We start from the raw sequence: 15,757 nt of genomic DNA on the forward strand, positions 1-15,757 counted from the left end.
CCACTTACCTCAAACCGCTCAAATCAACCTGATATCACATTCTTTCCACGAGTATCCGACTCCAAATGGTCTGAATCTATTCAAAACAGTATAATACCATCAATACGCACTAATGGAATGAATCCCACAAGAAAAACTACATAATTAGGCCAAAATCCGAAATTGGCTCAAACCCGACCCCCGGGGCCTACGTCTCGAAACCCGACGAAATTCACGAAACTAAAAAGCTCATTCACTCACGAGTCTAACCATATCAAATTTACTAAAATCCGACACCAAATGGTCCTCCAATCCACAATTCAAACTCCCAAATCCCTAGTCTCCAACTTCCAATTTCCACCTTAAATACATATTAACTAGGTGGGAAAATACATGGCAAGGCAAGATTATTGACCAAAAATAAGCACAAGGAACTTACCTCAAGAAATGTCTCGAAAATGCTCTCAAAAATCGCCCCAACCCGAGTTTGCAAAGCTAAAAATGATAAAAATCACAAAGCCCTTCGGTTTTAATCACTGCCCAGGTATTTCCACACCTGCGGAACCTGGGCTCGCACATGCGGGTACGCTTGTGTGGAAAACGTGCACATCTGCGCAACTTACTTACCCCCTCTGCCTTCTCACCTGCGACGAAAGGGCCACATCTGCACCCTCGTGCCTGCGGAGCCCCTTCCGCTTCTGCGCATCTTGCGCATGTGCGAACATCCTTGCACATTTGCGGGCATCGCATATACGGAAACTTCCTCGCACCTGCGACCCCAGGCTAACTCTCTATTTATCGCATCTGCGCTTCCATCTCCACATGTGCGGCTCGCGTACCTGCGGTCTCTTTTCCGCAGGTGCGAAAACACCAGAACCAGCAAAGTTCAGAAATTCCTCTAAGTCCAAGTTTTCACCCGTTAAGCATCCGAAATACACCCGAGGCCCCCGGGACCTCGACCAAACATACCAACCAATCCTAAAACACCATACGAACTTAGTCGAGCTCTCAAATCCCATCAAACAATGCTAAAATCACAAATCACCCTCCAATTCAAACTTAAAGAACTTGAAACTTCAAAATTCTACAATCGATGTCGAAACCTATCAAATCACATCCAATTGACCTCAAATTTTGCTCACAAGTTATAATCAACATTAAGGACCTACTCCAACTTCCGGAATCGGAAAACGACCCCGATATCAAAAATTCCACTACCGGCCCAAAACTCCAAAAATTCGACTTTCGCCATTTCAAGCCTAAATGAGCTGCGAACCTCCAAAACATAATCCGGACACGCTCCTAAACCCAAAATCACCTAACGGGGCTAAAGGAACCGACGGAATTCCATTCCGGAGTCATCTTCACATAGTTCTGACTACGGTCTAAATCCTAAGACTTAAGCTCTCATTTAGGGACTAAGTGTCCCAAAACACTCCGAAACTCAAAACCAATTATCCCGGCAAGTCACAATAGCAGAAAAGGATTTGGGGAAAGCAGTTAATAGGGGATCAGGGCTATTACTCTCAAAACGACCGACCGGATCGTTACACTTCCGGAGTATAGATACATGAAAAACTGGATGAACTCCCGATAGACTGGGAGGCAATGAAAGATCATAATCAACCTCCCCAACTCGTCTCAACACCTCAAATGGGCCTATAAAACTTGGGCTCAACTTGCCCTTCTTCCCAAATCTCATAATTCCCTTCATCGGCGAAACCTTCAAGAGAACCTTTTCACCTACCATAAATGATAAATCACGCGCTTTCTGATCCGTGTAACTCTTCTGTCTGGACTGTGCTGTACGAAGTCGCTCCTGAATCAACTTTACCTTTTCCAAAGGCATCCTTTACCAAATCAGTACCATATAAATTAGCCTCACTGGGCTCAAACCATCCAATAGGTGAACGGCATCGACCGCCATATAAAGCCTCAAATGGAGCCATCTCGATGTTGGATTGGTAACTATTATTATAAGCAAACTCGGCCAAAGGCAGGAAACGATCCAACTGCCCTCCAAAGTCAATCACATATGCCCTGAGCATATCCTCCAAAATCTGAACAGTTCGCTCTGACTGACCGTCGGTCTGTGGATGAAAGGTTGTGCTGAGCTCAACACGGGTCCCTAATTCACTCTGTACTGCTTTCCAGAAATATGAAGTAAACTGAGGGCTTCTATCTGATATGATGGAAATTGGCACACCGTACAACCGAACTATCTCCTGAATATAAATCTGGGCCAATCTCTCTGAAGTATACGTAGTCACAACAGGAATAAAATGTGCCGACTTGGTCAACCTGTCAACAATCACCCAAACTGCATCAAATTTTCTCAAGGTCTGCGGCAACCCAACTACAAAGTCCATAGTAATTCGTTCCCATTTTCGCTCTAGTATGGTCATCTGCTGAAGTAGGCTACCTGGCCTCTGGTGCTCATATTTAACTTGCTGGCAATTTAGACACCTAACTACATACTCAACTATGTCCTTTTTCATTCATCGCCACCAATAATGCTGCCTCAAGTCACGATACATCTTCGTAGCACTTGGATGAATAGAATACCGGGAACTGTGTGCCTCCTACAGGATCTTTTTCCTCAGTTCATCCATATTAGGAACACACAGACGATCTTGGAGTCGCAGAACACCATCCACACCAATAGTAACTTCCTTGGCACCACCTCGTAGTATCGTTTCTCCAAGAACCATTAAGTGTGGGTCATCATACTGGCGAGCCTTGATCTTCTCAAATAGTGAAGACTGAGCTACAATACATGCAAGAACTTGGCTGGGCTTTGAAATATCTAGCCGCACAAGTCTGTTGGCCAAGGACTGGATATCCAAAGCTAATGGCCTCTTTTCTGCTGAAATAAAAGCCAAACTACCCATACTCTTTGCCTTTCTACTCAAGGCATCTGCAACTATATTTGCTTTACCTGGATGATATAGGATAGTAATATCATAATCTTTTAGTAATTCCAGCCATCTGCGCTGCCTCAATTTTAGGTCCCTCTGCTTGAACAAATGCTGCAAACTTCGATGATCAGTATAAACTTCACAAGACATCCCATAAAGACAATGCTTCCAAATCTTAAGGGCGTGAATAATCGCAGCTAACTCCAAATCATGTACCGGATAATTCTGCTCGTGGGGCTTCAACTGACGTGAAGCATATGCAATAATTCGCCCCTTCCTGCAATAATACACAACCCAAACCAATGCGTGAAGCGTCGTAATACACTGTATACATTCCCGAACTGGAAGGTAACACTAACACTAGTGTTGTAGTCAATGTTGTCTTGAGCTTCTGAAAGCTTGACTCACAATCATCGGACCATCGGAACGGAACACCCTTCTGGGTTAATTTAGTCAAAGGTGTTGCAATAGATGAAAAACCTTCCACAAACCGACGATAATAACCTGCTAAACCCAGAAAACTCCTTATCTCAGTCGCCGAAGTGGGTAGATGCCATTTCTGAACTGCCTCAATCTTTTTGGGATCAACTTTTATACCTTTGCCCGATACAATATGTCCCAAAAATGCTATAGACTCTAGCCAAAACTCACATTTAGAGAACTTAGCATATAGCTTTTGTTCCCGCAATGTCTGAAGCACTACTCTCATATGCTGCTCATGTTCCTCCTTACTGCGTGAGTAGATCAAAATGTCATCAATGAAAATAATGACAAACAAATCAATATATGGCCTGAATACCCTGTTCATCAGATCCATAAACGCTGTCAGGGCATTAGTTAAACTGAAAGACATTATCAGAAACTCATAATGACCATATCTAGTACGGAAAGCAGTTTTCGGAACATCCGAATCTCGAATCTTCAACTGATGATACCCTGACCTCAAGCCGATCTTAGAGAACACCCTAGCACCCTGCAACTGGTCAAATAGGTCATCAATACGCGACAACGGGTACTTGTTCTTAATAGTAATTTTGTTCAATTGGCGATAGTCAATACACATTCGCATTGTGCCATCTTTCTTCTTCACAAATAATACTGGTGCACCCCAAGACGATACACTCGGTCTAACGAACCATTTGGCTAGTAACTCTTCAAGCTGTTCTTTCAACTCTTTCAATTCTTTCGAAGCCATGCGATACGGTGGAATAGATATAGGCTGAGTATCTGGAGCCAAGTCAATACAAAAATCAATATCACAATCAGGTGGCATACCTGGAAGATCTGAAAGAAATACATCGGAGAACTCCCAAACTACTGGCACTGAATCAATAGCCAGAGTCTCTGCAGTAGTATCCCAAACATAGGCTAGATAAACCAAACAACCCTTCTCAACCATGTGTTGAGCCTTTATAAAGGAAATAATCCAATTAAATGAACTAACCGACAAACCCTTCCACTCCAGCCTAGGCAAAGATAGAATAGCCAAGGTAACAGTTTTGGCATGACAATCTAGAATAGCATGATATGGAGATAACCAGTCCATACCCAGAATAATTTCAAAATCGGTCATCTCGAGCAATAAGAGATCTGCTCTAGTTTCATAACCACAGAATATAATAACACAAGACCGGTAGATCCGGTTCACAATAATAGAATCGCCTACATGAGTGGACACATAAACAGGAGTACTAAAGGACTCACGAGAAACACCCAGGAATGGAGCACATAGAGATGACACATATGAATACGTGGATCCTGGATCAAATAATACTGAGGCAGTTTTGCCGCAAGCAGAAATAATACCTGTAATCACAGCATTTGAGGCCTTTGCATCTGGTCTAGCCGGAAAAGCATAGAACCGAGCTGGAGCGCCAACTGGCTGGCCTCCGCCTGACTGACCTCCACCTCTAGGACGGCCCCTACCCACCTGTCCTCCACCTCTTGGTAGTCGGATTACTGGTGGAGCAACTGGTCCAGTAAGCATAGGCTGTTGACCCTGCTGTACTGGTCTACCCCGAAGCCTGGGGCAAAACCTTTGCATGTGACTGGGATCCCCATACTCGTAACAACTCTTCGGTGCGATGGGCTGCTAACTAAGAGTCTAGCCCTGGGGACCTGAATACCCATTAGGAAGACCCTGAATAGCTGGTGGGCGATAAGAACTCTCTGATATAGCACTGAGATAAGGTCGCACTGGAGTACCCCGAGGAGGTGGTGGTGCTGGAAATGGGGGTCCGCTGGACTGCCCCCTCAGGAACTGACCTCTGCCCCCAGACGGAGCGTCTATGAACTCTCCAGAGTACCTGAACCGCTTATCTCTCATAATCTTCTCTCGACTCCGCTGGCGCACACCCTCAATCCTCCGGGCTATCTCCATAACTAGCTCATAAGAAGTACCCATCTCAACCTCTCGAGCCATAGTGGCCTGAATGCCAGTATGTAAACTGGCTACAAACCTTCGCACTATCTCCGCCTCAGTAGGGAGTATCATAAGTACATGGCGAGATAATTAAGAAAACCTCGCCTCATAATCGGTCACTGACATCTGACCTTGCTGGAGCTGCTCAAACTGAAACCGCAACTCTTCCCTCTGGGAGGGTGGAATATACCTGTCCAGGAAGATACGGGTGAACCTGTCCCAAGTCATGGGAGAAGAATCTACTGGTCTGCCAAGAACATAAGACTGCCACTATCTACGGACCCTGCCCTCTAGTTGAAAAGTAGCGAAGTCAACCCCATGAGATTCCAATATACTCATGTTGCAGTCTGTCCCTGCATCGATCAATGAAGTCCTGTGGATCCTCATGTCGCTCACCCCCGAAGACAAGAGGATGTAGTCTAGTCTATCGGTCCAATAGTTTTTGAGGATCGGCGGCTACAACTTGCCTGGGATCAGGTGTAGCTGCTGCCACTGGCTGAGCTCACCAACGGGTAGTGCACCCTGGGTCTGATATACAGTAGCTGCCTGTCCATGAGCCTGCGCGGTAGGGGTCTGTGCTCCCCCGCCCACCTGAGATGTGGCTGGGTCTGCCGGAAATAAACCGTCCTGAGTCATATTGTCCATGAACCGCAGCATCCGACGCATGACATCCTGAAATAACGGTGCAGATATGAAATCCATCGGAGCTGGCTCTGCCACAGGCACCTCATCCTGTTCCTCAACAATGGGGTTCTCTGTTGGACCCACTGGCGGCATAACTGGAACAGTCCTGGGACGTCCTCGCCCTCTACCACGGGCTGGAGCCCTCCTTCGGCCTCTGCCTCGGCCTCTAGCAACTGGGGGGAGTAGCTCTTCCCTGGCCTGGAACCTCATTCGAGCGCGTTCTCACCATGTAAGAGAGAATAAGAGAAGGATATTTAGAACTACATCAATTGCACGATGGAATATGAAGAAAGGTAATTTCCTAACACCCTATAGCCTCTCGAAGAAAAGTACAGACGTCTCCATACCGATCCGCAAGACTCTATTAGGCCTGCTCATAACTTGTGAGACCTATGTGAACCTAGTGCTCTGATACCATGTTGTCATGACGCAATTTCACCTATAGGTCAAGATGGCGCCCAACACTACAGCTAGGCAAGCCAACTTAATAAATTAAGCATATGTTCACAAAATTTAAAACCAAGAAAAAATAATAAAATACCAAATTATACCAATGTGTGTGTCCAGACCTGGTGTCACAAGTGTATGAGCATCTAGTAGATTATACAAAACCTCAAATATTGTCTGAAGTAAAAATAGACAGAATGAAAATTACAAGGAGAGACACTAATAGCTGCAGAACGGCTCAGAAAGGCAGCTCACCACTATGCCGCTGGATAATGTGGGTGTAAGACGATAGGTCCTCCACTAGTACTTGCCTCAGGTCCTGCACAAAAAGTACAGCAAGTGTAGTATGAGTACGTAAACAACGTGTACCCAGTAAGTATCAAGCCTAATCTTGAAGTGGTAGAGACGAGATGACCAACTTTGACACTCACAATAGGTCAATAATAATAATTGAAATATAACTAGGATATCTAAATCAGCATGATTCACATAATTTACAATAATTTATTTAACCAGCAGAAATAATCAAATTCCTTCAAATGCAACAATTCTCAATATATTAATTAAATTCCTTCTATTCAAATAATTTTCAATTTATCAATAAATCTCATTCACAGGAATAACAATTAATTCCTTAACAAGCAGGAATAATAATTCATTAAATTTCAAGGATTCTCAAATTTATCAATTAGCTTCATAAGTTGAAATAACTATTAAAGTATCGTATAATTATTATTATTAAGTACGATTTCTGCCGAGGACGTACGACCCGATCCAGAGTGTCATGTACATTGCCGAGGGACGTACGGCACAATCCATAGATGCATCTATCCTGCCGAGGCGTTCGGCCCGCTCCACAAGAAAGAAGGACATTTTCTTATGTACATCTGGAAGGAGAGTATATTTATTATAAGATAAATTCGGGATGAAGAACAATTTTTTTTAACAATTAATTAATTTAAACAGAAAATCAATCATATGAGATTTTCATCCTTTAATATCTTTATCTAACAATTCACAATATATTTATATATATTAATTTAATATTAATTAAATAAAGGATACAATTTATACAAGTAATTCATGCTTTGAGTCCTAAACTACCCGGACTTTAGCATTAATAGTAGCTACGCACGGACTCTCGTCACCTCGTGCGTATGTAGCCCCCGCAATTAGCAATAATTATTCAATTTAGTTCATATGGGGTAATTTCCCTCTCACAAGATTAGACAAGAGACTTACCTCATCTCAAAGTCCACTTTCCGATTATCGCGTCGCGTAAAATTCTCGATTCGATGCCGAAAAGTCCGAAACTATTCAAAAGTTATATAAAATAATTAATATATGCTCAATAATTCGAAATTCATCTATTAAATAAATTACCCTATCCAAAAAGGTAAATTTTCTAAAACTCACCCCGGGCCCACGTGCCCAGATTCCAGAAATTTTCGGATGAAAACTTTATCCATTATATATAATTTCTATCCAATTCCATAACTATTTTCGTGGTTAAAATCTCATTTTTATAAAAATTTAGGGTTTTCACCTAAACCCTTGATTTCTAAGATTTACTAGTTATAATCTACCTATAATCTATGTATTCAATTCAAGGGGCGTGGTATTAACTTACCTCCAAGTTGTTAGTTGAAATCTCCTCTCAAAAACCTCCAAAATCGCCCAAGAATGGAAGAAAATGGGCTCAAAATGACTAAGCTCTGATTTTTAACACATTCTACCCAACAGTCATTTTCGCACCTGCGGAAGACTACCGCACATGCGGCTTTCGCATCTGCGGAAATTCCTCGCAGGTGCGAACTTAGCTTGACTGCCCAGCTTCCGCATCTGCGCTATTTTTCTCCCACCTGCGCATTCGCAGGTGCGCCCGAGATTCCGCACCTGCAATGGAAGGCCTCCCTTCCTTTTTCGCTTCTGCGCATAAACCTCGCATCTGCGAGAGTCGCACCTGCGACTGCCCAAGCGCAGGTGCGAACGTACTAGAAGCAGAAGGCTTCAGCTCTTCTTCAAAATTTTTAAAATTGATCTGAGCCTCGTCCGATTAACACTCGGGGCCCCCGGGGCCCCGCCCGAACATACCTACAAGCTTGAAATCACAAAACGGACTCGCTCGAATACACGGAACGCGTAAAACAACATCAAATCTAAGAATCATACACTAAACCAAATTGATTCAAACTTAAGAATTTCAAGTTCTTCAAATTACTTCCAATGCGTCGAAATATACTTAAACTACTCGGAATAATATGAAAATTTGCGTGCAAGTCTTAAATCACTATACAGAACTATTTTCAAACTCGAAATTTCAAACGGACTTTAATTACTTAAAAACCTACCCCAAACCAAATTTAAAGAATTTTAAACCTTCAAATAGTTAAATTTTTACTATTAAGCGTCAAAACGCTCCCGGGTTATCAAAAATCCGATTCGGACATATGCCCAAGTCCAAAATCATCATACGAACCTATTGGAACCGTCAAATCCCGATTCCGGAATCGTTTTCTCAAAATGTTGACCGAAGTCAAACTTGTCCATTTAGAGCTAACTTAAGGAACCAAGTGTTCCGATTTCAACCCACACACTTTCAAATTCCGAACCAATCATCCCCGCGAGTCATAAATTAATAAAAGCATATTCGGGGAGTTTTATTTTAGGGGACGGGTTTCTAAAAGTTAAAATGACCCGTTGGGTCATTACATTATGAATATAAAAGTTAAACTTATTAAATTATGTAACTTTTAATCCTTGATAAAGTATTTTTCTATCAGAAAAAAAAAATCAACCAACATTTAGTTTGATATTCCTAATCTACCATTATTGATATAATACACAAGTCAAAATAGATAATTTAACTCCATCAAGTAAGTTGGATAAATGGGATACTAACTGCCACAAATTATTTTCAGTTGCGAAATATATTTTTCATAAAAATAATTTGGATGTTAGTTTACCAGTTCACATCATCGCCCTACTACTAATTAATATATAGAGTGTCAATAGATTAAAAAGCGATTTGGTACTATTATTCTACCAGAAAATGAGGCACGAGCTCATATATGATGATTGTTAAGATAAAAGTACAACTTTAGATTGTATCAGTTCAACTAGAGATAGACAATTCAACAACACTCTACTCTTATATAATTGGGAATTTACCAAATAGCAAGTCGAGTAATTGATATCTTATATTTTATTTTCAACTAGAGATAAAAATTTCAAATAAAGGAGCCATACTTTTTTTCTTTTTCGGGGACGAGGGCACGAAATCATTCTAAACTATATGTAGGGAAGTTAGCAAATAGCAAGTCAAATGTAGTTGATATCTCATATTTGAGGGAATTAAAAAGAAAGAAAAAAGGAATTGAGAGTCTCCTAGCCTATATAATACATTCTGACAAAATCAACTACTTGGACAATTTCAAAAGCAGGTTCCAGATGTTAGGGTAGACCATTTCAAGTTTCCTCTCTAGATTGGTTGAATCTGAAAACTCAGCTGTACAAATTCTACACTGCAGTAAACAATTAAAAAAAAAAAGGGAATAGCAGAAGCTGAATTAGTTTTTATATATTTTCTTCTATTTTTTTTTCTTTTTTATATAGTATTTACTTAAGAAGAAGTTGAGAAGATTTAAGTCAAGAATAGTATGGCTCTTAGAAGAGCTTTGAGATTAGAAATCATAATACTGTGTTTTGCATTTTGGAGCTAGAAGATGATTGGAATTCGAATTGTGACATTTTATTGATTAAGTTATCCTTTTAAAGATGGTGTGTATGGTTTAATGTGGGTAAATATTATGTTAGGCTCAGACTGGAATTCTTCTTATTTTGTCCTTAGTTTAGAGACGTACTCCTAGTAAGAGCGGTAAAAAGAAAGCACAAAAGACGTGTTTAATGTGGCTGCTGGGATTCGAGCCCAGGTCTCCACGGCCACAACATGGAATTCTCACCACTAAACTACAGCCACCTGATATTCATTCTTTCAACAAGTGATTATATTATTACATCTATTAAAAAAGCGATCTTTCAATTCTTTCGTTTTGTCATTCCTCACTCACTCGATTCTTTCCCCTTGAGCTGCCAACACTATCTTGGACAAATTAGTTCGAGAAAATGACCCTAACCCTTTAAAATTTTAATAGCCCATATTTTTTTTCATTGACAAAAATATCTCTTCGGCTCAAATATATTATATTTAATAGCTCGAAATATTTATTTTGTATATATTTTGTATAGTGACAGTGTATTATATATAAATTGTATAGTAACGATCTATTTTGTATATAAATTGTATAGCGACAGTCTATTTTGTATAGTGATAGTCTATTTTGTATATATTTTGTATAATGACAGTCTATTTTGTATATATTTTTTATAGTGACGGTCTATTGTATATATTTTGTATAGTGACAGTCTATTGTATATTTTTTGTATAGTGACAGTATATTTTGTATATATTTTTTATAGTGACGGTCCAGTTTGTATAGTGACAGTCTATTTTATATCCCAAACACTTTAATCTATCCAACATGTATAGATTGTTGTATGATATATAAAAGTGTATATATATTATTCATTTACCTCAACCTTATCTATCCAACGTGTATAGACTATTTTGTATAAAAATTTATAATTAAGAAGCTGCTGACATTTCTATTAAAACAAAAATCAAAGAACGGTAGTGAATAAAAATAATAGGTCCGCCTCACAAAAAGATTAAAGTAATTCTATTGAATCACAACTCACAAGACTCATGTTACTCTAATTAGTTTTTTTTTTAATTTAAATTTGTTGCTATTTTTTAGTTTCTATTAAACAAGCATAATTTTTTTCTGCTAATTGTAAGTGTTAGTAAATTTAAGGAACTCATTATTCGTAATATGAAAAATTGGGTGTGTCTCTGACGAATATTTAAAGGGTATTTTACACCTTTTAATTTTTATCCATAAAGCAGGAAACTGATTCAAAATTATCTAACTTGACCTTAAAAAGCAAAATATGACACTTATTCAGATTAGAAGAATATAAAGACCAAACCTTTAAAAGAAAAAAGAAGTGGGAGAGAGAGAGAGAAAGAGAGAGAAAGAGAGAAATTAAAACATGCTCATTTCACTAATGTTGGTACTTTTGGTTTTAGTTATATGAAATTTTCATTTCATTTCTCCATTTCTTAAGTTATTAAAAAAGAAGTGATATCGACTTTGAAATAGCTTTCAGTTGTCTACTAAATCATGCAAATTAAATGGAGTTAAATAAGAAAATTTATTTATTTTTAAAAATTTAATAATTTATGGTGGAGAAATAATGAAGAGTAGTAGATCAGAATAGATTTAAAACTCTACTTTGCAACTTGAAGAGTTGATCAAATGGGTCAACGTATTTTTTTGTGTGTAGCCAATGTAATAAATTTTTGGCTATAACTTGCAATCAAATTTAATAGGCTAGTGATTGTGTTAATTTAGTGCCGAACAGCCATAAATGAAGTTTGCTCTATTAGTTCTCGGTATATATTTGATGAAGTTTTCTCTTAGTTTGAACGCTAACAATACAAAGAAATTTGTTTAAGGCATTTAATCACAAGAAAATTGATTTAAGGTTAATATATTATTTTCTTGATTTTTGTTTAGGTTTCAGAAGAACAAGATTTTGGTAAAACTAATTCTGCTAGGTAGTTGTTAAAACATGGATGCGAATTCCATATCTATGAGTTAATCTGCTCCATCTATAATTAGATATTTAAGTTAACAACAACATTATTAGTGCCATCTAAAACATATCAAAACTAAAAAAGAAAAAAAAGAAAAAAAAAAATAGAGGATTAACCCCATGGGCGTTCAGGTTTAATCACAAGGGTCGAGTCTCAAGGTTGCTTTTAGTAAACATTGTTTTCCACAAATAACAAGTAAGATAGAATCCCGACAAAATCGATGAAACGGAAGAAATTTCAGTGAAGGGAAAGACAAAATAAAGGATAAATATCACTTTCACCTTATAGGCTATATTTGTAATTGTGAATTTAAATTAAAAAAAGAAAGATATTTAAATCAAAAAATTGAAAAGAGCAAGTAATAAACTAATAAAAAGACTAAAAAATAAGAAAAGATGTGTCCGTCCCTTACATATTTGATACGTGCCTCTTACATATTTGATACCTTCTCCTGCAACGAAAGTAATAACTCCAATCCCATTAGTCATCTCATCAATTACTCGCCGATTAAAACTTGAATAAATTCAACTAATCCTCTTATCCCAAAAATGCATTATGATTAACAATAGATCACATACTTTTTAAATAATAAAATATAAGCTCGCAGTACTTAAAAACTATTTCAACGAATACTTGCAATTTCATTTGTCATAATATTTGTATTTCAATCTATTCAAAACACAAAATTAACGTAAATTGTTCTTTTTACACTAAAAAAATAGGGTATTTCTATCGGTTATTTTTTCGTATAGCAACGGCTTCTAACAGCCATAATATGCACTAATGACATCTTGAAAAAAAGTTGCGATCCCGTCTGCCTACAAACATATTACGGCGGTTTTCCAGAATAGCGATTTGTGCATAGAAAACTGCCATAATATGGTATTGGTTAATGCGGCCTTTATTTTATTTGTTGTGGCAGTTAAAAACCGTCGGAATTGTATCAAATTGCTAATCTCATTTTTTGTATTTTTGCGGTTACAACCGCCATAATTGCTCAGCTAAATTGGCTACTTTCACCCCAATATAAGAAAAAAAAGACATTTGTTGAAATATTATTATATTAATTCTATAATTGCAATTTATCTAGAAATAATTAATTTTGATAATTTAATTATTTCATATTTACATCTTATCTGTTGCACCCTATACATTCAAACTTCTATAATACTTCATAATAATTTTAGCATAATATAAAAAGATAAATGAGCAAAAAATATTTATCATATAAAACACAAGTACTTCAACACTTCAAAGTTACATCATCCAGATAATTACTATTTTGATTCCCGAAGTTTGTGTAATTGGGAGGACTTGTTCAAAAGTTGTCTGTATTCCAAACCCAAATTACACTTCAGATTTTGCAATATTGTTTTCTTCCTAATACAAAAGGCAAAACTTCTGACCCTAATATGGTAAATTGAGATTAAAGAGTACAACTTAACATTCTATAAAATAAGTTATGATTAATGCCATGTATCTGAAAAAAGTCTTACTCTCTTCACTCCAGAGTTATACGCAAATGTATCTGTGGGAATTAATCTTTCATTAATACCTCCAATTTTCACATAAAAATGAATATATAGTAGCTACTTCTAGTGTCTTCACTTCGCGGACTTCTCTGCTAAATTTAGGATTAACTTTTTGGTAATTCGTAAGGTTAATAATTTGTGGTATATCAACTTCTAATTTTTTCATATTGTTTAAATTGCACGCTAAAGGAGACAAGAATCTATTAAACGTATTTGAAGGTCCAAAGAAATTCCTTGAATTTCAAGTACTAGTAAGGACAAGAACGAAGAACTTAGAAGATCGAGGTCAAAAAATTTAAAGTTTTTAAAATTTCCTTGTCTTCTTTTGTCTTTTATTGTCTCCTGTCAAATCACACGGTTATATCCCTAAGACCCTAAGTGAAGTTCAAGTTCAAGTTCAACATTCCTTCCCTAGGAATTCTCCTTTCTCTTTCAAAACTACAATATATTATTACTAGTGGTAAACTCCAAAATTCTATATTCACACTACATCCTTCAAAAGAAAAAAAAAAGAAGGAAAAATAACCCATTTTGTCGACATACAGAAACATATATAACTAGCAGAAGGAAACCCAAATTTAGCAAAACATAAATAAAAGAGCCAAAAAAAAAAACCTTAATTAGGGCTAACTTCAAAATTCAGAAGAGTGTTCAAAGAAAGAAAAAAAATGCAGCGTGCACTAGTTGGGAACTTATTGCAACGCGAAATTCAAATAAGCAGAAACCAAATCACCAAAAAAGTGATTAGATCACAATTACCATGTGAAGTTTTCATTAACCACAGAGGAAATGACACAAAGAGAACGATATCTTCATTGCTATATGATCATCTTACACGTTTAAGGATTCGATCATTTTTAGACAACAAGAACATGAAGCCAGGTGATAAATTGTTTGAAAAAATTGACAGTGCGATAAAAGAATGCAAAGTTGGAATCGCTGTGTTTTCTCCACGTTATTGTGATTCTTACTTTTGTCTTCACGAATTGGCTCTCTTTGTCGAATCAAAGAAAAAGGTGATTCCCATATTTTGTGATGTTAAGCCTTCTGAGCTTCGTGCTGTGAATAAGGCAAATCTTCCACTTCGACCCGAAGAAATTGTGAGATTTAATTTGGCTCTTGAAGAGGCTAAACTAACCGTTGGACTTGATTTCGACTCTAACAAAGGGTACGTTATAGCAATGACATATTATATTTTGAATTTAATTTATATTAGTGTCTAGATTTTTACGTTATTAATGTATTATAACTTGCATGTTATAGTTACATGTTAGTTATATTTTTACTAGGCTACCAACTAATGCTATCATAGAAATCATGATCTTGAATTCTACTACTAGCGATTACCTGATAAGTGGCATTATTGTTAATACTGTGAACCCACATAACTTAAAGTCTTAAATTTTAAACCATGCTAAGGTGTATATATAGGTGGCATCTTAAACTATTTTACGAAATATATTAATCATTTAAGGAGAGTTAAGTATGTATCTTGCGTGTCTTGGATTCATAGAGAGTATGTACGTAGTAATTAATTTCTTTTCATCTCCCTCTTACATTTGGACCATTTAACTTGTTTGTAGGAATTGGTCGGATGTGGTGACAAAAGCTGCTGATGTTGTCATTGAGAGCTTGATAGAGATTGAGGACGAGCAAACCAGAAATCAGGCTACTCATATCGTTTTCTGATCGATGTCTTAATTTCGTGATACAATGACAATAAAGATCATATGACTATACCATAACCATACCATGTCCACCAAAATGTAAGAAAATAAAAATTGAATAAGTAATCAATTTCGTGTTCTAGCAACAGATTTTAATGATTTACTCACCCTTATTTTTTGTAGTATAATTAACAAGCAGAGATATTTTTAGTGTAACATGTCCAGCATATGTAGTATAGTTTCCGTTGGCATTATGTGACAGGAAGGCTGAATTAACTCTGTGATAATTTATTTATTGTTATCAAGTTTGTTCAAGTATAAAGTTCATCCAATAAAATTCCTTTAATGTTTTCGTTGTTTCTTTATGTCATTTTCCTCTTTCTTGTATT

General features: G+C 37.4%; 1 protein-coding gene and 1 non-coding gene across 2 annotated transcripts; one reads left to right on the forward strand and one right to left on the reverse strand.

Annotated features, from left to right (window-relative positions):
* Nucleotides 1-10,357: 10,357 nt before the first annotated feature.
* On the reverse strand, nt 10,358-10,429 carry TRNAH-GUG (transfer RNA histidin (anticodon GUG)). The gene has a single exon. It is a non-coding gene; the product is annotated as a tRNA-His (tRNA).
* A 3,673-nt stretch (nt 10,430-14,102) lies between these two features.
* On the forward strand, nt 14,103-15,390 carry LOC104105107 (probable 2' cyclic ADP-D-ribose synthase BdTIR). The gene is made up of 2 exons (XM_009613348.4): nt 14,103-14,869; nt 15,285-15,390. The coding sequence occupies exons 1-2, from the start codon at nt 14,370-14,372 to the stop codon at nt 15,388-15,390; spliced, it is 606 nt and encodes a 201-aa protein (XP_009611643.1). The 5' UTR covers nt 14,103-14,369.
* Nucleotides 15,391-15,757: the final 367 nt, after the last annotated feature.

This window comes from Nicotiana tomentosiformis, chromosome 7 (assembly GCF_000390325.3).
Source record: "Nicotiana tomentosiformis chromosome 7, ASM39032v3, whole genome shotgun sequence".
NCBI lineage: Eukaryota > Viridiplantae > Streptophyta > Magnoliopsida > Solanales > Solanaceae > Nicotiana > Nicotiana tomentosiformis.

Bases quoted from the DNA above. Each gene is read 5' to 3' on its own strand.
- LOC104105107 (XM_009613348.4), top strand. From the start codon at position 14,370: ATGCAGCGTGCACTAGTTGGGAACTTATTGCAACGCGAAATTCAAATA. The intron at 14,870-15,284 runs GTACGTTATAGC...ACTTGTTTGTAG, and splicing joins GATTTCGACTCTAACAAAGG to GAATTGGTCGGATGTGGTGA.